The sequence below is a fragment of the Zea mays genome, chromosome 4, assembly GCF_902167145.1.
Source record: "Zea mays cultivar B73 chromosome 4, Zm-B73-REFERENCE-NAM-5.0, whole genome shotgun sequence".
Classification (NCBI taxonomy): domain Eukaryota; kingdom Viridiplantae; phylum Streptophyta; class Magnoliopsida; order Poales; family Poaceae; genus Zea; species Zea mays.
Genome location: NC_050099.1, coordinates 123,162,351 through 123,186,117, shown reverse-complemented (window position 1 = coordinate 123,186,117; position 23,767 = coordinate 123,162,351). Strand labels below are relative to the sequence as shown.

The window sequence follows — 23,767 nt, the reverse complement described above, 5'->3', positions numbered from 1 at the left end:
TTATCACCATGGACAGGAAGGGAGTAAACCCTAGACCTCTCTTGAACCCCTATCTCCTAAACACCTTGGTTGAAGGGGAGAGATTAAGCAAAGGTGCAAAACATGACCAAGCCTTTGGCATGAAGTTAAGTAACTTATTAATCTACAAACATAGAGAGGAAACATTGCTAAAAGACCCCTTAAGAAACCCCAAATCCATTCCCTAAGTAGAGAAAGAGCTAGAGCTCTCTAATTCTCTCTAAGTCAAAATCTACACCTAATCTAAGAATCCACTGTGTTCACCTTGAAAATGGCACCAAAACCACCTAAGTTCTATACCAAAAATGTGGCATACCACCTAAGGCACCCCCTGGAAAAAGTTGAGACCGAGCCCTTGACATTTGACATGTCTTGGCATCACTTTTGTCGTGCAGCGGGCAGGGGGACAAGCCAGATTTGGCGTCCGCATATCTTCTAACCTAGGGCTTATCTTCCCTTGGAACTCACATATAAGAGATAGCCATAGGTGCCAGGAAGAGGTCTGCGCCGGATTTTTGCCAAGATTCGCACGTTTGCGATCTCTGCAAGCTTTTGAACACGGGCAGATGAACACCTCCACGTGTTCGACGCGTTCTGCGCGCGCCAGAGCACGCCCGCGCCCGACCTCGCGTGCCCCGCGTCGCGCCAAAGCCCAGCCGGTGCCGTTGCCCGTGCTCGCGCCTATAAAACCCCCAGGGACTTCGGCCATACCCCTCCGCGCACGCTCGACCTCACCGGAGCCCAAACTCACTGGCGTTTGCCCGTGCACGGCGTGTCCACGGCTGCCCGATCTCCCTGCCACCGTAGACCGGCCAACCGAGCCTTTCCCAACCCCGTCCGACCCTCGGAGAAGACTGAGCACACCTCGGTGAAGCTCCCCGAGCGAGGAATCGGAGTTTGCTTTGCCGGAGAGGCCAGTCCGCGGTCGCCGGACTCCATCCGACCGCCGGCGAGCGTAGACCGGGTAAGCCTCTACTCCATTCTTCGATTCCTTGTGCACACAGCCTCTACGTCACCCCGTGAAGCTCACCGTGCCATTGGATTGGACTAGGTCGCCATGGTTTGGCCGACACACCCGCCGCCGACGAGAGCACCCGCCTGGGCACGTGGACCGAGCGGTTCCGGCCATCCCCGCCGTCGAGCCGTACACCGTTGTGACCGTCAGAACCTCCCGGAGCCAACCCCGCCCCTCACCGGACCTCTCTCGCCGCCGGTAAGCCGCGCCACCCTTTTCTTTCTCGCGGGTACTGTTTAAACATAGGGAGGGACCGCGGGGGAGAAGAAGAGAAAGCCATGGGGGTTTTGCGCAATGTCAGTGACTCAGATGAATAGTAGCGCGGGGGTATAACTGAGAGAGTTAGTTTAGAAATAAACCAAGGACCTCGGTGCAAAGTGGTTTTCCAGGAAACCTTTTATTAAATCTGATTTAAAATTTGAACAGAACTTGAATAATTCATATCTTCTGTTTTATTCATCCAAATTTAGTCAAACCAATTTTGTCAGATCTTAAATAATATAAACTACTTAAGAAAAATATAAAACCCCTATGTACTACAGAAAACTTTAGGCAACTGATTTAATTATTGTTTTCGCCAAAAGCTAAATAATAGGAAGAAAAATAGTTGCACTACTTGACCAAGGTTAAGAAAATTTGTTGAAGTTTATGACCACCTACTGACCTATTTAAAAATGCTAAACCCCTCTGTCCACCCCATTAAGGTATCTTTGGCCATTTATTTCACATTGTGTTTAAAGTTAAAGAAAATAAGAAAGGTGATTTAATTAAGGAACCAGGGAGCACCCATACTTTTGTTAGTCCCCTTATTCAGTGTAGTTCACTAGAAAAATCTATTATACTCTGGTTTAGTATAAAATAAATAGGATACCTTTTATTTTAAGAAAATAAGGAAAACTTAGAAAAACCCTACAAAAATAACCCCAAGCTGAATACACCCCAACCCTTGGGATAGTTAATGTTCTATTATGAAGAACATAGGAAAAATATGAAGTCTGCTGTTTGACATTTTTCAAATGACAAGGTAGTAGAAAGTGCCTTTTTGGCATTAAAACTTTGGAAAATCACAACTAAATAACCATCCCTTAGCTTTCTGTGATTTTTGGCACAGAAGCTTATTATTACTGTTAGATGCCAACAAAAATAACCCTTAGGACAGAACCCACCCCTAATTAAGAGTTGTAGTGCAAAGTGGCCCATTTGCACAATTTTTGTTATTTTTTTCTAAAGCATAGCCTTTTTATTTTGAACCTCCAATTCCTAGAATGGGCTATAGTGACCAAGGGCAACCCACTGTAATTTTTTCAGAATTTTTGGAAAAAGTTAAACCACTGTTGTAATTGAAACCTACACTAGAATCCATAAATAGAAAATAAAGAAAGGAGAAAATGAATAATGGAAATTAGTGTCATCATAAAACCCTTTGTAAATTGTCCACTGAAATACATAAAGGAAATACCAAATCCACTATGCTTATCCTTAACAAAACCTAAACCTAGAGTGATAAGCATAAACCACTAAAAGCCACGTATGACCAAGAAACCCTAAGTTACTCATTAACTTGGTTTTTCTTCCTTTAGCATAATGTTATTAAGTCCTGCATAATCATGACATACATATTCATTGCATTTCGATAGACTGTAACCTCGCTGACGGAGAGTACGTCCTCGTGCCGGAGCAAGGAGCTGCTCAGGAGGTAGCCCCGGATCCAGTCCAAGAGCCTGCACCAGAGGATCTGCCTGCCACTGCTTTGGAAGGCAAGCCCCGGTTTATGCATAACCTGTTATTTATGCTATTTTACTACACTTACTGATTGTAGGATTGATTGTGCACTTAGGTGTAGGAGTTGTTTGAAACCCTAGTTGCATGATCTCAGGAATCCTGATGAGATGAATACTAGTATGCTAGGTCGAGTAGCTGCTTTATTAATTAGGATCTCGGTAGAAGTCGAGTGATTTTTCTAGCACTCGCGCGAGGTCAGGAAATTGGCTATATCCACTTTCTTATCATAATGATGCTGGTTTGTGGATAACAATCCATGGGGATTGGTTGTCCACGGGATAAAAATTGGAATAAGGATTAAGGTGTGGTACCGTGTGTCAAGCGTTTGAACGTACTAAACACATACCGAGAAATATGGTAAATCGGTAAGCCTAGTACCTGAGTGAACCTGCCCGCAGACTTTACCCCTTACGCGACCTGAGACGTGGTCTCCCATTTCGGTTATGGTGGGTACAAGTGCGGTCACTGCATGACGGCAGTCGGGGTCAGGGAGGCATTGTACGCCAAGGCGGTGAGCCCTGATCTGTTGCGAGGGAATCGATGGGGACGGTTGATGTGTGTGGGGACGGAGTGCCTCTCCACGTCGTGTGTTTAGGTTTACCTTGCAAGGATAAAAACTCGATTCGAATCGTCTTCTTCTCACAGCTAATGAGACTGCTTGATCTATGCTGCTACATTGAGTAACAAGTGGAAATATGATGAGATGATACAAGATGTTGATTGCTAAAAATGTTTGCTACTATGTATGAGTAGTTAGTACATATTTAGCCTTAAGAGAGTCACACTTGAAATTGACAAAGTTAAAACTTGATTTAGAAACTCAGCTAGTGCTTTTGGCAACCAAACCCCACAGCCAAACAGCTGCATGTCTAGAGGTAGAGGAGTAGACTCCTCACACCGGGTAAGTCTAGCTGAGTATTACTATACTCAGCCTTGCTTGTGGCATAATTTTACAGGTTCTTTGGAGGACATGGTTGCTGGAGTGACTTGGCCGTCCATCTTGCCACCGGGTTGGACTGTCGAGTGGGACCCCGCCTCGGCTGAGGAGGAGCATGAGGAGTGATGGGACAGGCTTCCCCATCTCTCTGTTTGTTTATCGTTAATTTCATTCCGCTGCACTTCGAACAATGATGACTACTTTTGCAAAAACTCCGATGATGATGTAATAAATTTAATACTCCTTTATGTCTGGTTTTATGCTTTATTGTATTTGCTCTGTGACTCACCATCGAGTGAGATTGTGGTACTTGATCCTGTCAGTGGCCTCGTCGGACTAGATCCGAGGGATTGACGGGTTATTCTCATTTAAGTGTGGTCTAGCCTCTAAGGCAGGACTTAGACACTTAAGTCGGAATAATTCGGGCAGTTCTGCCACATCTGGTATCGGAGCTTGTACCACCATAGAGGAATCAATAAAATATAAATGCCATCCTTTTCCGAAGTAAAACTTGATAGAAACAATGTTGGATAGATCGTAGGACGGTCAGGATAGACCTAGGACGTGAAGCCTTAGGATAATAGAGGGGTAGTTAGGTGGCTAAGTGATTAAGCCCTACAAGCTACTATAGGGGATGGGAGTTCTTCCCTCATTCCCTTTATATTGATGTGAGGTCGTTTAGGATGAGCATGCATGCATTCTTAAAATTAAACAAATGGATAATTGAGTAAGGACTTTAATACAAAATGATGACCAACTAAGTACCCCAGTACCATTGTTCTATTTAGAGAGAGGCTGAGTTGTGTTTCCTTTTTATAAATTCTTTTTCTTTTACTTACGCTTAACCGTACACAGATGACTTCCCACGGATCCTCAGACGACGGGAATGCACTGTCCCACACTGACAGGCTTGCACGAGAGGGCTTTCCCCGTATTTTGTGGGAGGTACTTCAGGGGGCCGGATACACGACACCTCCTCAGTACGCGGTGCAGCAGTTCGAGAAGCACCGAGTGCCCCGCTGTAGGGTGAGGATGACCCTGGAGCCTCATCCCCTGTAGCCAGGCTGGCGTTCGCTGGACTCTGAGTCCTTTGGATATCGGGCTGAGGATACGATCGAGGCGATTGCTCTGCACGGATTGACCACGTTCTGCGGATTCCATCCCTTGGAGCTATCCACCCATCCCATTGGCTTGTTTCCCGCAGAGAAGGAGGACGACCCAATGTGGAAGGATCGGGTGGAGCATGCCAAGGACATCTGGGCTATCTACCTAGGTCAGACTGCTCACTTGACAGTACGCTGCATGAATGCCCTGTACTGTCTGCAAGTGATGCATGGTGAGGCAATGTCCCATCTGATGGCATTGCTAGAGGCAACAAAGATCACCCTGGACAACAGAGAGGAGCTTGTGGTTGACTTGTCCACTGAGATGGTGGAAAAGGACTTGCAGGTGGAGCAGCTGTCAAATGAGATCCAAGAGCTAGAGGAATTGGTGGGGACCAGAGAGAACACCATTGAGGTTCTCAAGGATCAGCTTATCAACACCCAGCAGCAGCTGGCCGAGGCTAATGAGCACCTGGATATGCATCACCAGGAGATCCAGGACATGGTGGCCAACGAGGACGTCGACATTGAGGGAGGAGAGGAGCCTGCCTCCATCTTGGACACTGTTGGCTCAGGGAGACCACCTTCCCCCGAGTCGAGTGTTGCCTCGTTCGCTCACTAAGTATCAGGAGTAGAGTTAGAAGTCGGTGATGGTAGGACTCCTCACAGCTAGCTTAGCTTTTGCACCCTTGGGGTACTAGGATAGATAGAGTTGAGTCTTTTGGGCCATTGATGTAATCGTGATAAACTCTTTTGGAAACATGATTGATGGATGATGTTAGTCTTAATTTGGGAAGAAAAGTTTATGCCTTAAGAAATCCTTTATATTTATGCAAGAATCTATCAATTTCGCCTTTTGACTCTTTCCCCGCGATTAAACCTTAAACTTGAAGATGTGGTATTAAGAAAATATGTGATTTTTCAGATGGCCGGGAGAGCGCGTCGTGGCCAGAATGAGCGCGTTCCTCCACCGCCGCCACCGCCTCCCACTCTACAGGAGCTAATGGCTCAGCAGAATGAGATCTTGAGGCAGCTAGCTCAGCGTCAGCCACCACCTCATCACTATGGTGGTGGAGATCATCAACGTCACCCCGCGGCAGCTACCTACCAGGAGTTCCTCAGTACCCAACCTCCATTGTTCACCAGGGCAGAGGACCCACTTGATGCAGATGTGTGGTTGAGAGTAGTGGAATCCAAATTCCCGCTACTCCATGGAGTTTGCTCAGAGGTCACTAAGGTCAGGTTCGCCACCCAGCAGCTTCGCGGACCCGCAAGGACTTGGTGGGACCATTTTCTTGCTATGCAGCTAGAGGACCGAGAGGTGGAATGGAGAGAATTCAAGGCAACTTTCAGGGGGCATCATATACCAGCCGGAATTATGGACCGAAAGCTCAACGAGTTTCTGGCACTCACTCAGGGCAACAAGACAGTGTTGCAGTATGCTCAGGCTTTTAATGACCTGTGCCAGTATGCTGGGTATCATGCAGATACGGACGAGAAGAAGAGAGATAGGTTCAGGAGGGGGCTCAGCACTAAGCTCCGTGACCGTCTCAACACCGTCAGGGCCAACAGCTATAATGAGTTAGTCAATATGGCCATCTCCCAGGAGGACTGTATCACAGCTCGTCAGGCAGAAAAGAAGAGGAAGACCCCTATGGCAGGACCTTCAGCTCAGCCACAGCGTTTCAGGATTGTGTCGGACACTCAGAACAGGGGGCCTCAGCAGCAACAAGGGCGATGGGTGATCCGACCACAGCAGCAGCAGCAGCAGGCACCCAACCGCACCCAGTTTCCAGCACAGAGGAACAATCAACAGCAACAGCAATATCGCCAGGCAAATGACAACAAGTGTTTCACATGTGGCAACACCGGACATTATGCCAAGAATTGCCCTAGGAACCAGCAGGGGCAGAATGTTAATCAGAATCAAGGCAAGAGACAGAAGGTGCAAGTGAGGCAAGGCAGGCTGAACTTCACCACCATGGCTGATATTCTAGAGGGAGCACCCGTCATGACTGGTATCTTTACAGTTTTGAATTATCCTGCTATTATTCTTTTTGATTCTGGTGCATCACATAGCTTTATCAGTGCCAAATTTAGTGCCAAGTGTCAATTGCCTTTTCACCACACCAATGGGGGTATTACAATTTCGATACCAGGAGGCAGGGTTGCCACTTACCAAGTCAACAGACATGTGCCCATAATGTTTGGTAGTCTAATAATTAAAACCACCCTCCTCATTTTGGGGTTGGATAGCGTGGATATCATATTGGGAACTGACTGGTTAACCAGGCATCAGGCAGTTATTGATATTGCAGCTAGGGCCATTGAGGTGCACTCACCGACTTGTGGCGAAACCACACTATTTTTGCCCAACCAAGGCTGCACCCGTTCTTGTGCCTTCGTTATGACAGAATCCCCAGTGGAAAGGATCCCAGTGGTCCGTGACTACCCAGATGTTTTTCCGGATGAATTGCCAGGGATGCCACCTGACCGAGATATCGAGTTCGCAATCGAATTGCAACCCGGGACTGCTCCTATTTCTAAGAGACCCTATAGGATGCCTCCCCGGAATTGGCAGAACTGAAAAAGCAATTGCAAGAGTTGTTGGACAAGAGATTCATTCACCCAAGTACTTCACCTTGGGGATGTCCTGCTTTATTTTGTGAAGAAAAAGGACGAGAGTTTGAGAATGTGTGTTGATTACCGCCCTCTCAATGCGGTGACCATCAAGAACAAATACCCGCTGCCCCGCATTGATGTTTTGTTCGATCAGTTGGTAGGAGCCAAGGTATTCTCCAAGATAGATCTTCGCTCAGGTTACCATCAGATCAAGATCCGTACTAGTGATATTCCCAAAACGGCTTTCTCAACCAGATATGGGTTTTATGAGTTTTTGGTAATGTCTTTTGGGCTAACCAATGCCCCGGCTTATTTTATGTACCTGATGAACTCAGTATTCATGCCAGAGCTGGACAAATTTGTGGTTGTTTTCATTGATGACATTCTGATTTATTCCAAGAATGAAGCCGAGCACACCAAACATTTGCACACTGTACTTCAGAGGCTGCGTGACCATCAGTTGTATGCCAAATTATCTAAATGCGAATTCTGGCTGAAGGAAATTAAATTCTTGGGTCACACAATTTCTCAGGATGGAATATCTATTGATCCTGAGATGGTACAAGAGGTGATGGATTGGAAGCCTCCGACTACAGTAAGGCAGATTCAGAGTTTTCTGGGATTGGCAGGGTATTATCGACGATTTATTCCGGATTTCTCCAGAATTGCCAAGCCAATGACTGAACTGTTGAAGAAAGGAGTCAAGTATAACTGGAGCCAGAAGTGTGAAGAAGCCTTTCATACTTTGAGGCAGCATTTGATAACAGCCCCAGTGCTAGCTCAACCTGATAAGACCAAGCCCTTTGAAGTTTATTGTGATACTTCTGGTACTGGATTGGGATGTGTCTTAATGCAAGATAACAGAGTAATTGCTTATGCCTCCCGAGCACTCAGACCCCATGAGCAGAACTACCCTACGCATGATCTGGAGTTGGCAGCCGTGGTTCATGCTCTCAAGATATGGAGACACTACTTGATGAGAGCTCACTGTAACATTTACACTGATCACAAGAGCCTCAAATACATTTTCACCCAGGCAGATCTTAACATGAGGCAGAGGAGATGGTTAGAGTTAATCAAGGACTATGATTTGGAGGTGCATTACCATCCCGGCAAGGCCAATGTTGTGGCAGATGCCTTGAGCAGAAAGGCCCAGTGCAATTGTATGAGCATGGATGCAAGAGTCACCACCCTGAGTGATGAGTTGTGCAAGCTGAACCTGGAAGTTGTTCCTTCCGGTGAATTAAATTATATCTCGGTGGAGCCCACCTTACAAGAGCAAATAGTCCGGGCACAGATTGAAGACAAGGGTGTTCAGGTTATCAAAGAAATGATCAAGCATAAGGCAGAGAAATACAAGTGCTTCCGTCAGGACAGCAAGGGAATTCTATGGTTTGGAGATCGATTGGTTGTTCCCAAGGACCCTGAACTCAGAAAGAGGATATTGGATGAAGCTCACCTTTCCAAATTCTCCATGCACCCTGGCAGCAACAAGATGTACCATGATCTCAGATCATTATACTGGTGGACCAGAATGAAGAGGGAAATTGCCAAGTACATATCCAAGTGTGACACCTGCTAGAGGATCAAAGCTAGTCATTTGAAGGTAGCAGGCCCTTTGCAACCCCTTCCCATACCATCTTGGAAATGGGAGGACATTTGCATGGACTTTATCGTGGGACTGCCCAATACATCAAGGCACCATGATTCAATTTGGGTTATTGTGGACAGATTGACCAAGACCGCTCATTTCTTGCCAGTACACACCACCCACAGGACGGAGAAGTATGCAGAAATCTACATTGACCAGATAGTTCGTTTGCATGGGATACCAAGGAATATAGTATCAGACAGAGGAGCACCATTTGTGGCACGATTTTGGGAGCAATTGCAGGAATCACTTGGGACCCATGTAATACGAAGCTCAGCATACCATCCTCAAACAGACGGCCAGACAGAAAGGGTAAACCAGATTTTGGAAGACATGTTAAGGGCATGTGTGCTACACTACGAAAAAGATTGGGATAAGTGTCTTTCCTTGGCAGAGTTTTCTTACAATAACAGCTACCAGTCCAGTCTAAAGATGGCACCTTTTGAAGCCTTATATGGGAGAAGGTGTAGGACCCCGCTGAATTGGTCTCAAGCAGGAGAGAGGGAAATTTTTGGGCCAGATTTGGTACTTGAAGCAGAGGCAAGGGTCAGAGTCATCAAGAAGAACTTAGAAGCTGCTCAGGCCAGGCAAAAGAGTTATCATGACAAGAGGCGGAAGCCTCTACAGTTTGAAGTGGGAGACCATGTCTATCTTAAGGTGTCACCCACCAAGGGTGTCCAGAGATTCGGGATCAAGGGCAAGTTAGCTCCTCGCTACATTGGACCCTATGAGATCAAGGAGGCTTGTGGACCTGTAGCCTATCAATTGAAGTTGCCACCCTGCATGTCAGCTGTTCATGATGTGTTCCATGTATCTCAGCTGCGGAAATGTGTCCGCCTACCCACTGAAGTGCTGCCTGAGCCAGACATTGAGATAGAACCAGACTTGTCCTATCAAGAGTACCCCGTCAGGGTATTGGATCAGAAAGAGAGGTCAACGCGGGCAAGGTCAATCAGAATGTATAAGGTTCAGTGGAGTCACCATTCAGTAGAAGAAGCTACATGGGAGACCAAGGATTTTCTACGCTCTCGCTTCCCCGACTTTCTGCCCAAAGGAGTCAGTACGTACTCCCAAAACCCCACCCCACCTGCCCTTTGAATACAATTATAAGAAAAACTTAGATAACAAGGGTAGTCTAAGTTGTGGATTTAACTTAAAAAGGACTTCCTTCTGAAGTTGCAAAGAGAATGACATTCGAAGAGCAGTTAACAATAGAAACTTGGGTAAAAGAAAGAGTAGCACACCAACACACCTTCAAGCACCCCTCCAAGGGACTCTACCTGAAATCTCGAGACGAGATTCCTTTAAGGGGGGAGGGCTATAACACCCCAGGTGTTACCATGGCTAGGGCACATCTATGCTCTAATGACTATGATCACATGTGGAAGAAACTTAAGGAGAAGAGTATAAGAACCTTGGAGACTAAGTTTTAACCAAGAAATGTGAATGACCAAAAGCATAACCCAAGCTTGTGTGCACTTATCACCATGGACAGGAAGGGAGTAAACCCTAGACCTCTCTTGAACCCCTATCTCCTAAACACCTTGGTTGAAGGGGAGAGATTAACAAAGGTGCAAAACATGACCAAACCTTTGGCATGAAGTTAAGTAACTTATTAATCTACAAACATAGAGAGGAAACATTGCTAAAAGACCCCTTAAGAAACCCCAAATCCATTCCCTAAGTAGAGAAAGAGCTAGAGCTCTCTAATTCTCTCTAAGTCAAAATCTACACCTAATCTAAGAATCCACCATGTTCACCTTGAAGATGGCACCAAAACCACCTAAGTTCTATACCAAAATGTGGGCAAAAAGTTGAGACCGAGCCCTTGACATTTGACATGTCTTGGCATCACTTTTGTCGCGCAGCGGGCAGGGGGACAAGCCAGATTTGGCGTCCGCATATCTTCTGACCTAGGGCTTATCTTCCCTTGGAACTCACATATAAGAAATAGCCATAGGTGCCAGGAAGAGGTCTGCGCCGGATTTTTGCCAAGATTCTCACGTTTGCGATCTCAACAAGCTTTTGAACACGGGCAGATGAACACCTCCACGTGTTCGACGCGTTCTACGCGCGCTAGAGCACGCCCGCGCCCGACCTCGCGTGCCCCGCGTCGCGCCAAAGCCCAGCCGGCGCCGTTGCCCGCGCCCGCGCCTATAAAACCCCCAGGGACTTCGGCCGTACCCCTCCACGCACGCTCGACCTCACCGGAGCCCAAACTCACCGGCATTTGCCCGTGCACGACGTGTCCGCGGCTGCCCGATCTCCCTGACACCGTAGACCGGCCAACCGAGCCTTTCCCAACCTTGTCCGACCCTCGGAGAAGATTGAGCACACCTCGGTGAAGCTCCCCGAGCGAGGAATCGGAGTTTGCTTCGCCGGAGAGGCCAGTCCGCGGTCGCCGGACTCCATCCGACCGCCGGCGAGCGTAGACCGGGTAAGCCTCTACTCCATTCTTTGATTCCTTGTGCACACAGCCTCTACGTCACCCCGTGAAGCTCACCGTGCCATTGGATTGGACTAGGTCGCCGTGGTTTGGCCGGCACACCCGCCGCCGACGAGATCACTCGCCTGCGCACGTGGACCGAGCGGTTCCGGCCATCCCCGCCGTCGAGCCGTACACCGTTGTGACCGTCAGAACCTCCCGAAGCCAACCCCGCCCCTCGCCGGACCTCTCTCGCCGCCGGTAAGCCGTGCCACCCTTTTCTTTCTCGCGGGTACTGTTTAAACCTAGGGAGGGACCGCGGGGAGAAGAAGAGAAAGCCAGGGGGTTTTGCGCAATGTCAGTGACTCAGATGAATAGTAGCGCGGGGGTATAACTGAGAGAGTTAGTTTAGAAATAAACCAAGGACCTCGGTGCAAAGTGGTTTTCCAGGAAACCTTTTATTAAATCTGATTTAAAATTTGAACAGAACTTGAATAATTCATATCTTCTGTTTTATTCATCCAAATTTAGTCAAACTAAATTTGTCAGATCTTAAATAATATAAACTACTTAAGAAAAATATAAAACCCCTATGTACTACAGAAAACTTTAGGGTCCTGATTTAATTATTGTTTTGGCCAAAAGCTAAATAATAGGAAGAAAAATAGTTGCACTATTTGACCAAGGTTAAGAAAATTTGGAGAAGTTTATGACCACCTACTGACCTATTTAAAAATGCTAAACCCCTCTGTCCACCCCATTAAGGTAGCTTTGGCCATTTATTTCACATTGTGTTTAAAGTTAAAGAAAATAAGAAAGGTGATTTAATTAAGGAACCAGGGAGCACCCATACTTTTGTTAGTCCCCTTATTCAGTGTAGTTCACTAGAAAAATCTATTATACTCTGGTTTAGTATAAAATAAATAGGATACCTTTTATTTTAAGAAAATAAGGAAAACTTAGAAAAACCCTACAAAATAACCCCAAGGTGAAACACCTTAACCCTTGGGATAGTTAATGTTCTATTATGAAGAACATAGGAAAAATATGAAGTCTGCTGTTTGACATTTTTCAAATGACAAGGTAGTAGAAAGTGCCTTTTTGGCATTAAAACTTTGGAAAATCACAACTAAATAACCATCCCTTAGCTTTCTGTGATTTTTGGCACAGAAGCTTATTATTACTGTTAGATGCCAACAAAAATAACCCTTAGGACAGAACCCGCCCCTAATTAAGAGTTGTAGTGCAAAGTGGCCCATTTACACAATTTTTGTTATTTTTGTCTAAAGCATAGCCTTTTTATTTTGAACCTCCAATTCCTATAATGGGCTATAGTGACCAAGGGCAACCCACTGTAAGTTTTTCAGAATTTTTGGAAAAAGTTAAACCACTGTTGTAATTCAAACCTACACTAGAATCCATAAATAGAAAATAAAGAAAGAGGAAAATGAATAATGGAAATTAGTGTCATCATAAAACCCTTTGTAAATTGTCCACTGAAATACATAAAGGAAATACCAAATCCACTATGCTTATCCTTAACAAAACCTAAACCTAGAGTGATAAGCATAAACCACTAAAAGCCACGTATGACCAAGAAACCCTAAGTTACTCATTAACTTGGTTTTTCTTCCTTTAGCATAATGTTATTAAGTCCTGCATAATCATGACATACATATTCATTGCATTTCGATAGACTGTAACCTCGCTGACGGAGAGTACGTCCTCGTGCCGGAGCAAGGAGCTGCTCAGGAGGTAGCCCTGGATCCAGCCCCAGAGCCTGCACCAGAGGATCTGCCTGCCACTGCTTTGGAAGGCAAGCCCCGGTTTATGCATAACCTGTTATTTATGCTATTTTACTACACTTACTGATTGTAGGATTGATTGTGCACTTAGGTGTAGGAGTTGTTTGAAACCCTAGTTGCATGATCTCAAGAATCCTGATGAGATGAATACTAGTATGCTAGGTCGAGTAGCTGCTTTATTAATTAGGATCTCGGTAGAAGTTGAGTGATTTTTCTAGCACTCGCGCGAGGTCAGGAAATTGGTTGTATCCACTTTCTTATCATAATGATGCTGGTTTGTGGATAACAATCCATGGGGATTGGTTGTCCACGGGATAAAAATTGGAATAAGGATTAAGGTGTGGTACCGTGTGTCAAGCGTTTGAACGTATTAAACACATACCGAGAAATATGGTAAATCGGTAAGCCTAGTACATGAGTGAACCTGCCCGCAGACTTTACCCCTCACGCGACCTGAGATGTGGTCTCCCATTCCGGTTATGGTGGGTACAAGTGCGGTCACTGCACGACGGCAGTCGGGGTCAGTGAGGCATTGTACGCCAAGGCGGTGAGCCCTGATCTGTTGCCAGGGAATCGATGGGGACGGTTGATGTGTGTGGGGACGGAGTGCCTCGCCACGTCGTGTGTTTAGGTTTACCTTGCAAGGATAAAAACTCGATTCGAATCGTCTGCTTCTCGCAGCTAATGAGACTGTTTGATCCATGCTGCTACATTGAGTAACAAGTGGAAATATGATGAGATGATACAAGATGTTGATTGCTAAAAATGTTTGCTACTATGTATGAGTAGTTAGTACATATTTAGCCTTAAGAGAGTCACACTTGAAATTGACAAAGTTAAAACTTGATTTAGAAACTCAGCTAGTGCTTTTGGCTACCAAACCCCACAGCCAAACAACTGCATGTCTAGAGGTAGAGGAGTAGACTCCTCACACCGGGTAAGTCTAGCTGAGTATATACTTAGCCTTGCTTGTGGCATAATTTTACAGGTTCTTTGGAGGACATGGTTGCTGGAGTGACTTGGCCGTCCATCTTGCCACCGGGTTGGACTGTCGAGTGGGACCCCGCCTCGGCTGAGGAGGAGCATGAGGAGTGATGGGACAGGCTTCCCCATCTCTCTGTTTATTTATTGTTAGTTTCATTCCGCTGCACTTCGAACAATGATGACTACTTTTGCAAAAACTCCGATGATGATGTAATAAATTTAATACTCCTTTATGTCTGGTTTTATGCTTTATTGTATTTGCTCTGTGACTCACCATCGAGTGAGATTGTGGTACTTGATTCTATCAGTGGCCTCGTCGGACTAGATCCGAGGGATTGACGGGTTATTCCCATTTAAGTGTGGTCTAGCCTCTAAGGCGGGACTTAGACACTTAAGTCGGAATAATTCGGGCAGTTCCGCCACACGGGAGCGGGCCCTGGAGGTGGTTGCCGCTGACATCGAACACCGTGACCTTCCTGAGCAGGCCGACTTGCGGCGGGACGCAGCCGGTGAGGTCGTCGTCGATGAGGGCGATCTCGTTGAGCGTGGCCGCCATCCTCCCTATCGACGGTGGGATGCAACCGCCGAGGCGGTTGTGCGCGAGCACAAGCACCGAGGCCGGCGAGTTGCCGAGGTTGGCCGGGATGGGCCCGCGGAGGCGGTTGGAGTTGAGGAGGATGGCGTCGAGCGGGCGGTCGAAGAGCGGCGGCGAGATGGGGCCCTCGAAGTCGTTGAAGCGGAGGTCGAGGTAGCGGAGCGAGGGGAGCGCGAGCACGACGGCGGGGAAGGCGCCGACGAAGCGGTTGTTGCTGAGGTCGAGCTCGTGGAGGAGTCGCAGGTGGAGCAGCGTGTCCGGCAGCACCCCGCAGAAGCGGTTGGAGTTGAGGTGGAGCAGCGCCAGGTCGGGCACGCCGAGGGGGAGGTCGGCGGGGATGGGGCCTGCGATGTCGGCGTGGTTGAGGTCGATGCCGGCCACGACCAACGCCCCGTCGGAGGGCCGCGGCGCGCAGTAGATGCCGTTGTACGCGCACACGTTGGGGCCCGCCCAGTTGGAGGTGAAGTTGTACGAACTCCAGCTCGACAACCGATCCGTTCTAAGAAACGTGACAGTGAGATGGACCGCCGTAACAGCGACTGCGGATCGGCTAAATCACACCCCGATAGCAAAATTCCGAAGTTGAAAGAATTATAATACTAAAATTCCAATTCCGGTGTTCGGGATACCAAAATTCCAAAGTTGAAAGGATTATAATACTAAAATTTCAATTCCAAGCCCAGTCTTGGTGATACCTTGGTTCCAAAAAGCTCTGACCTGCTGCCCTAGTTCTCCAGTTCGTTGGGGGTTCATTTTCAGTGCTTGCTTCGGTTTGGGTCTTCCCGACCGCTGTGCTTGATTGAACTTGTTGATTTCGATGTCCACTAATAGTGTATTGATGAGCGAACTCTCAATTACTCCCACGAGGTTGTAGATTCGTGCTGCTACATATGCATCCTTTGCTTAGAACTTAGGATGGTAAACTTCGTGTTTTGACTGGGTAGCTTATCACCTGAGTGTCCATGCGTCTTGAATTCATAAGTCAATGCTGGTAATTTAAAAGTGTGTATGATAATACTTCATGTTCTAGGAATAGGAAATCTTTGTGCCCTACGTGTTTACAATGTGATGCATGCAGTAGCCAGTGGAGCTGATTATCGTCTCAGACTATGGACTAGAACACTCTGTGCATGAGTTGCTGGAGCATTCTCCACATTGAAGAACTGGTTTCCACCATATTAAAAATGGGGAGATGAGGTATTATAATCTAGAATTCTCACCATAAGTTTTCAATTTTGACCATCAATGTATAAAGATAGTACATTGATGGCATAAGATTGTAGCTATGAGCATTGGACACTAGTGAGATGATAATAGAATTACAGTTTATCAATGACGCGTTTATTTTGCTTTTTCTAAGAAACAAACATAAATGATCTATTTTTTGCTATGCCAAAAAATATCTTAAGGACTGTTTTACGTTTCTGCGGCAGAGATCTGACAGCAGTATGTCCGAGCTGGCAAAGGCTGTTTTGGAAAAGAAGCAAGTTCCAGATATTATAGGTTTGTAATACTTTGTGTTTGTATGCAGTTGAGCCACGTAATTTATCATGGAATCACATATTTGTATGCTTATATGTGCAAAGAATATTTCCTGTATTCTAACTCCTGATGTATTCTGGCAGTAAACAATGCTGGTACAATAAACAAGAATAACAAGACATGGAATGTTCCAGTGGAAGATTTTGATATGGTGGTTGATACAAATATCAAGGGGACAGCAAATGTGCTTCGTCATTTTGTACCACTTATGATAGCAGGAGACATGGGATTATAATTAATTTAACCTCTGGTTGGGGAAGATCCGCTGCTGCAGAGGTCATACAGAAAGCCACCAAATGCATTATAGTTGATCCTTTCTGTTGAATCAAAATCCTTAGTGCATACTAAATTGCACGTTTTCAGGTTGCTCCATATTGTGCTTCAAAGTGGGCGATTGAGGGCTTGACACGCTCCTTGGCTAAAGAGCTGCCTCCTGGAATTGCAGCCATTGCTCTTAGCCCTGGTGTCGTGAATACTGACATGGTTACTTCATGCTTTGGAAGTTGAGCAGCGTTATATCAAACAACTGAAACATGGTAAACTTTCCTGCCTTATTTTTGTTTCACCTATTTACCTTATGTTGTTTTACCTTGTGCACGTATAGATTATAATCTCAACATTCCGTTATTCACTGTTTGTTGGCTGAGCTGAAAATAAAATCTGAACCAACGGAAGAGGGTTACTTGAGACAAAGGTAATCAGGTTGCAGACACACAGGGATGGGACACTACAATTACATATCTAGTGTTAACACCTAGCATGGTTGATTGACACATAAATGACCTTACTGGATCACCCTCCCAAGATAGTTCTGACCAGGATGATATCGTTGCTATACATATTCCTTTCCAGTCCACCTTTATTGTTTATTGTTATAGAGGAGTCCTGTAGCCATACCAGTGATTTCAATGGTGCTTGTTCCACTCCAAATATGTCAGCACTTAGTCCAACTAAATATACTGTTAGTCATCGTTGACCTTGTTTTTCAGTATTGCACATTTGCGCTTGCAGTGTCCTGTCTCTACAATTCATGAATTCAACTACCATTTTTCCAGACTCATGGAATATCTAACCCCACTTTGTGTACTGTCCTAGTGTGAAGTTTTTTTCTGTGACATTTGGACAACGAAGCTTGATGTTGAGTAGCCTGCTGTTATTTGCTAGATTCATTCTATCCTATTGCATTTTTCAGACTTGAAAACTCTGTATTGAGAAGTCATGCCACTTCGAGATTGTGGTCGCGCGCGCGCACACACAGAGAGAGGCTCACCGCAGGCCTTGTTTAGATTCACTCATATCCGTCACAATCCATGTGCGTTAGAGTGGATTACGGTGGAATTGAATTGAAATATATACGAGCACATCCAAACAAGCGCTCAGGGTTGTAACTCAACTGGATGGAGGACCCGTGTGTGTGGGCTTTTCCTAATTAAATTGGCATATGGTGCATAGAAGTTTGGACTATACTATTTAGTTGCTGCAATGTGTCGGGCATTTTCTAATTAGTTAGCATACAATACATAGGATTGTGATATACTTACCTGTTTCAAAGCGTTAGCTTTGTGTGGCAAACAAATAGTAGGTTGTTTAGACATCGAGTACAATGAACATTTGGCACTATGGTCAGTTAACGGATTAATGAATGGATGTTGCTGTTTTTTTCAGGGCACCGAAGGCAGCTACAATGATACTAAGCCTTTCACTGGACGATAACGGTGCCTCCTTGACTGTATGAAGTGGTGAAATTTTGTGCTCAACTGATTACTGATGGGGGTCTCTATATTTTTGCGAGATTATGGTGATGTAAAATAGTAGTTATAATGTGTGTGCACTCTGATGTCCCTAGCTGCTGCCTGAACGTTATTGTTTAGCCTTACCTCTATGGCCTATGCACATGCTCTTCTTTCATTTGATGTTCAGATGGGGGAGTAATGTGGCGAGAAAGGTGCCGGGCGGAGAGATAGAAGCACGCGTTGCTTTGTTTTTGTGGTGTCTCCACGCATGGTGGCACGTTCTGATTGCGGCCTTGAAGCCCAGCCCGGGTACGCGCGCGTCTGATACAGCAATCAATTGGGCGGACGGGCATGATGCCTGTTGCGTCGCTCTGCTGTTCCCGTGAGCACTTGAATACTTGATCTATTGGCTCCAAGTATATATAATTCTGCATCGCAAGAGGCAGGCCCGCAGGGAGAATTATTTTTTAATTTCTGCTGTTCCAGGAAGGTGAATAAGGCCACTCTCGCGTCTCCAATGGTCTAGATTGGAGTTAGTTGAATTAATTTTTTTTAATTGATGATGAACACTCTAAACTGTAAGAGGATTGGTATGGAGCCAAGAGATAGTCACGTACGTTTTGACGATGCATCCTCAGTATGAAATGATGTTCTCAATAGGTCAGAGCTGGCTCATGCTGTTGGAGACATCCTCAGTAACGGTTTCATGTGTTAAAGACTCATGCGTTGGAAATAATGTTGCTACGTTTTGTGCATACGAACTTATTTCATCCCACAAATTTTTTTTATGAATCTCTTGGACGAAAATGGCTGGAGGAGCCTACGCTCGGCTCGATCCTAGTTTGGATAAATCATCAGCTGTCATGTTCTGGTCTCTCTATATATAGTGGAACTCTAGCCCTTCAAATTTGTCCTCAACTTTCCTGACTGCAGTACAATAATTGCTCATTGATTTCGTGGAGCAATCCCAATCCTGGTTGACCTGGCTGATGATGGCTAGGGAATCTCCGTACACCATTAATCTTTTGATCCCGAGTGATACAACAATATTAAGCCCATCTATCAAGGCTTCATATCCTGTAGCGTTGTTGGAGGCAGGAAATAAGAGTTACAATGCATATTTGAGCTAATCTCGTCCAGGGGCAATGAAAAGGATACCGACCCTGCTCCTTGTAACTTCAACGACCCATCAAAGTACATCTTTCATACCTCCACTGACTCGGGGTTTTTGGGTATCTGTTGTTTAGTCCATTCTGATATGAAATCCACTAAAGCCTAGGTCTTGATCGACGTGCGGGGTCAGAATTTTATGTCCTGAGCTCCAAGTTCGCATGCCCACTTGGTTGTCCGTCCCACTGCTTCTCTGTTGCGGAGTATGTCTCCTATCGGGAAGCCTGAAACCACTATGACTTTGTGATCGTCGAAATAGTGGCTCAACTTTCACGCGGTGAGGAGTATTGAGTATAACAACTTCTGGACTTGAGGGTATCTGATCTTGGAGGACCTGAAGACTTCGCTAATGAAGTATACTAGGTGATGGACTAGATGTGCGTGCCCTTCTTCTGTCCGCTCGACTACTAACATGGTGCTTATCACGTGAGTCGTGCACGAGATGTATAGCAACAAATCTTTAGCTGGTCGGTCGGCGGTAGCTCGATTGGGTGGTTTGAGGACCGGTGGGGTGGTCGAGAATTTTTTTGAGTGCTTCTAATGTTTCTTTAGCCTTGGGAGTCCATTGGAATCTATCCACCTTCTTGAACAATTTGTAGAATGACATGCCTCTCTCGCCGAGTCGTGAGATTAAGCGACTCAGCGCTGACATGCAACCAGTAAGCTTCCGGATCTTCTTCTGCATTCGTGGTGGTTCCATTCCCAGGATGGCTTCGATTTAATCTGGGTTGGCTTTGATTCTCTGGTGACTGACGATGAACCTGAGTAGCTATGCTGGTAGACGCTGTTGCTTGGCTAAGAAGTGACAGGCCTCACATCTCTGGACTAGGTCGACTGCATATTTCTTGGAAGTTGGCCAGTAGAAACCTGCTCTGAATGCCTTCACGACGAGTGTACCCCGCATTGCCCTGTGTGAATTTCCTCCAGTAAACGTTTCCCAGCGCCCAAGTCAATGCACTTAATGAAAACACTTGCAGCCCCCTCTTTTGTACAGGGCGTCACCTATGACTGAGTAGTGAGCCGACTGCCGCGCAATGCGCTCGGTCGTGGATTTATTATCTGGCTCTTCTTCATTTTTGATGTACTTGATGATCGGTGCTCTCCAATCGTTCGGATCCGGTTTCGCTTGCTCTACTGCCTTGCATTCTTCTCGTGGCCCTGTCATGACACTAGGTTGATGTATCTCTTGAACGAAAATGTTCGGTGGAGCCTGCGCTCGGCTCGATCCTAGCTTGGATAGCATCAGCTGCCATGTTGTGGTCGCTCTCTATATGCAGGGACTCTAGCCCTTCAAATTTGTCCTCAACTTTCCTGTGCAGTAATTGGTCATTGATTCTGCGGAGCAGTCCCAATCCATGTTTACTTGGCTGATGACAACCATGGAATCTCCGTACACCATCAATCTTTTGATACCGAGTGATACAACAATATTAAGCCCATGTATCAAGCTTCATATTCTATAGCGTTGTTGGAGGCAGGAAATAATAGTTGGAGTGCATATTTGAGCTAATCTCCTCCAGGGGCGATGAAAAGGATACCAGCCCCTGCTCTTTGTAACTTCAACGACCCATCAAAGTACATCTTCCATACCTCCACTGACTTGGGGTTTTAGGGGATCTTTTGTTCGGTCTATTCTGATATGAAATCCACTAGAGCCAGGCTCTTAATTGCGGTGCGGGGTCAGAATTCTATGTCGTGAGCTCCAAGTTCACATGGCCACTTGTCGTCCTTCCCACTGCTTCTCTATTGCGGAGTATGTCTCCTATCGGGAAGCCTCTAACCACTATGAGTTTGTAATCATCAAAATAGGGGCGCAGCTATCGCGCGATGAGGAGTACTGCATATAGCAACTTCCGGACTTGAGGGTATTTGATCTTTGTAGCAACCCGAAAAATTCAAATTTTGAAAATTTCTCAAACTCGCTCAAAATTCAAAATGAATTTTAAATTTTGTTTTAAATGTTTGTTTGCAAGTTGATCTCAACAAATAAAATATAGTGGTCTATATTCTCCTCAAAATATCCTACAAATATTTCCCTAATGACCCCCCCTCAAATTCTTTCCAAAAATACTGCCCAAATATTCCACCGATAATTATCCAAATATTTTCCTCCTGAGAAATACCTATAGAATCATTTTTAAAGTCCCTGAAAATATTTTCTTCATAAATTTTTTCTCAAGCTCATACGTATACGTACGCCTCCGGTGTCATACAGTGAGCTCTACAAGCTAATTTCACTTATACATGACTAATACATGCTTATCTCCCACTAATCCTCGCATCCTCCCACTAATCCTCGCCTCCTCCCCCTAATCCTCCCACCTTGCCTATAAATAGAGGGGCAAGGGCTTCCCCTAAAGCCACCCCAAGCCATTTCATGGCAACTCACTTCTCCCCCCTCACTCCCATTCCCACACAAGCACAAGGATCTTTCGGTCGTTCATTCGATCGTTCATCCACTTGTTCATAGTTTGTTCGATCGTTCATGGTTCGTTAGTTCGTTCGATCGTTCGATCGTTTGTCCGTTCGTTCGTCCAAATAATCTTTGTTCAGCCGTTATGTTGCTAAAATTCCGATTGTTCGTTCGTTGGTTCATAATCCATTTTCATCGTTCATCGTTCGTTCATTGTCACTATTCATCGTTCATCGTTCATTCATACGACTATTCATCGTTCGTTCATACGAACTGTTCATCATTCGTTCATCGATCGTTCATAGTCACTATTCACCGTTCATCGGATCGTTCATAGTCACTATTCATCGTTCATTCATACGACTATTCATCATTCATCGTTCGTTCATACGATCTGTTCATCGTTCATTCATAGTCAGTATTTGTAAAATCCAAAATTTGTATAAGGAAAAAATAAAATAAAGAAATAAAATAGTAAAGTGAGACATCTCCAATTTATACTTGAGCTTTGAGTTTTGAGAACTGAAATTTCGAAACAAAGAATGAATGTAGAAAAGAAGTAATAGAAAGGTTTTCTATCCAACTAAATGATTATTCATTCCATTAAAAATGAAACATTACATTTATTTAAATGAGCATTGATACATAAGGATAATATTAGATTTAGATGACTCAAATCTAAACTGGACATTTAAAATTTTAAACATAATTTGAAACTAAGAAAAAATAAATAATAGGAAGTTTGCATATTTTTTTGAGTGAATACTCCTTTCATCACTTCTATACTTAGAGGCATTTATTAAAGTAAGTAATAAATAAAGAAGAAATTTAATTATTTAATAATGTGAATTTAATATACGTTTGAAGCATTTTTATTTAAAGAAATAAGAATAATAAATAAATATATATAATTCGCAATATGTTGGATTTTTGTACTGTGCATTTAACTGTAAAGTTGAATTTCCAAAACCACGGTAGAATTTGGAATTGAAATCAAAATTTAAAAACTAGAACGAAACTGAAATTTAAAAGAAAAATAAAAAGCTCACCTTCACCAGGGCCTAAACTCTTCGTTTCAGCCCACCCAACCCATCTCCCCGCGACCCATTTCGCTCCTTCACCCATTTCTGCGGCCTAGTTTGTACCACACTCTTGTGCTGAGAATGACGCGTGGGGCCCGTTCTCTAGACGTGGAGAAGTCCCTGCTGACCTTCTCCCCTTCGCGATGGGCCGCTGGTGAGACTTATCCCCCCTCTCGTGCATGTCACTCCGTGTGGGCCATACCTGGCAGGTGCTCCTTCCCTCTGTAACAAACGCCGACGAAGCCGTGCCGCCACGTTGCAGACTTCCCTCTGCCGCATTGGCCGAACCGCTACTACGCATCCCACGATCACGCGCGAGGGTATAAATTGCGGCCACCTTGACCGCCTTATCCCCTACCCATCCTAGCTGCCAGGAACAAAGGACTTTAGCGCCAATTGTGAGCTCGTGGTTGGGATGAGAGAGAAGAGTCGCCGTGGACGATTCCCGCCGGGGCTGCCGGTCCGACCTCGGCGATTGTCGTTGTGGAAGCAGAGTGCATGGGGAAGTCGTGCGGGGGAAGCTTCAAGCACAAGATCAATTGGAGGGCCGGTGATTTGTCACCGGAGGTGTGATTCTTTCGCGGATGCCGGGCACCGTGGCCAGCTTCGTTGTAGTACTCGCCGCCGGTAAGCCATCCCTCTATCGTGTTTGCCATAATCCCATCTCCCTGTTTCTGGTACCGGGTTCGAATTTGGGACACTTGCGCTCCGGTTGGCCGTGCGCCGGCGTAACCACCATCGTGGTTGACCATGCCGCCGCCGTGCCCAATCGGATGGGGAAGGAAGATGACGTGTGTGCCGTCAATTCCTATGCAGACAACCCTGATTTGATGAGGTTACCCCTTCGGTTTGGGTGCGCTCGGACCGTTGTGATCAAATCCAAGGGCTCG

General features: G+C 45.6%; 1 protein-coding gene and 1 long non-coding RNA gene across 2 annotated transcripts; one reads left to right on the top strand and one right to left on the bottom strand.

Annotated features, from left to right (window-relative positions):
- Positions 1–278: 278 nt before the first annotated feature.
- On the bottom strand, positions 279–15,411 carry LOC103655476 (leucine-rich repeat extensin-like protein 1; the record flags this gene model as incomplete). Its single annotated transcript, XM_023302301.1, has 2 exons — positions 279–282; positions 14,768–15,411. Coding segments are annotated over 2 exons (648 nt in total), but the record flags the coding sequence as incomplete, so codon positions are not given.
- A 131-nt stretch (positions 15,412–15,542) lies between these two features.
- On the top strand, positions 15,543–18,873 carry LOC103653633 (uncharacterized). The gene is made up of 4 exons (XR_002268765.1): positions 15,543–16,134; positions 16,371–16,440; positions 16,563–17,015; positions 18,145–18,873. It is a non-coding gene; the product is annotated as an uncharacterized lncRNA (long non-coding RNA).
- The last annotated feature ends 4,894 nt before the right edge of the window (positions 18,874–23,767 follow it).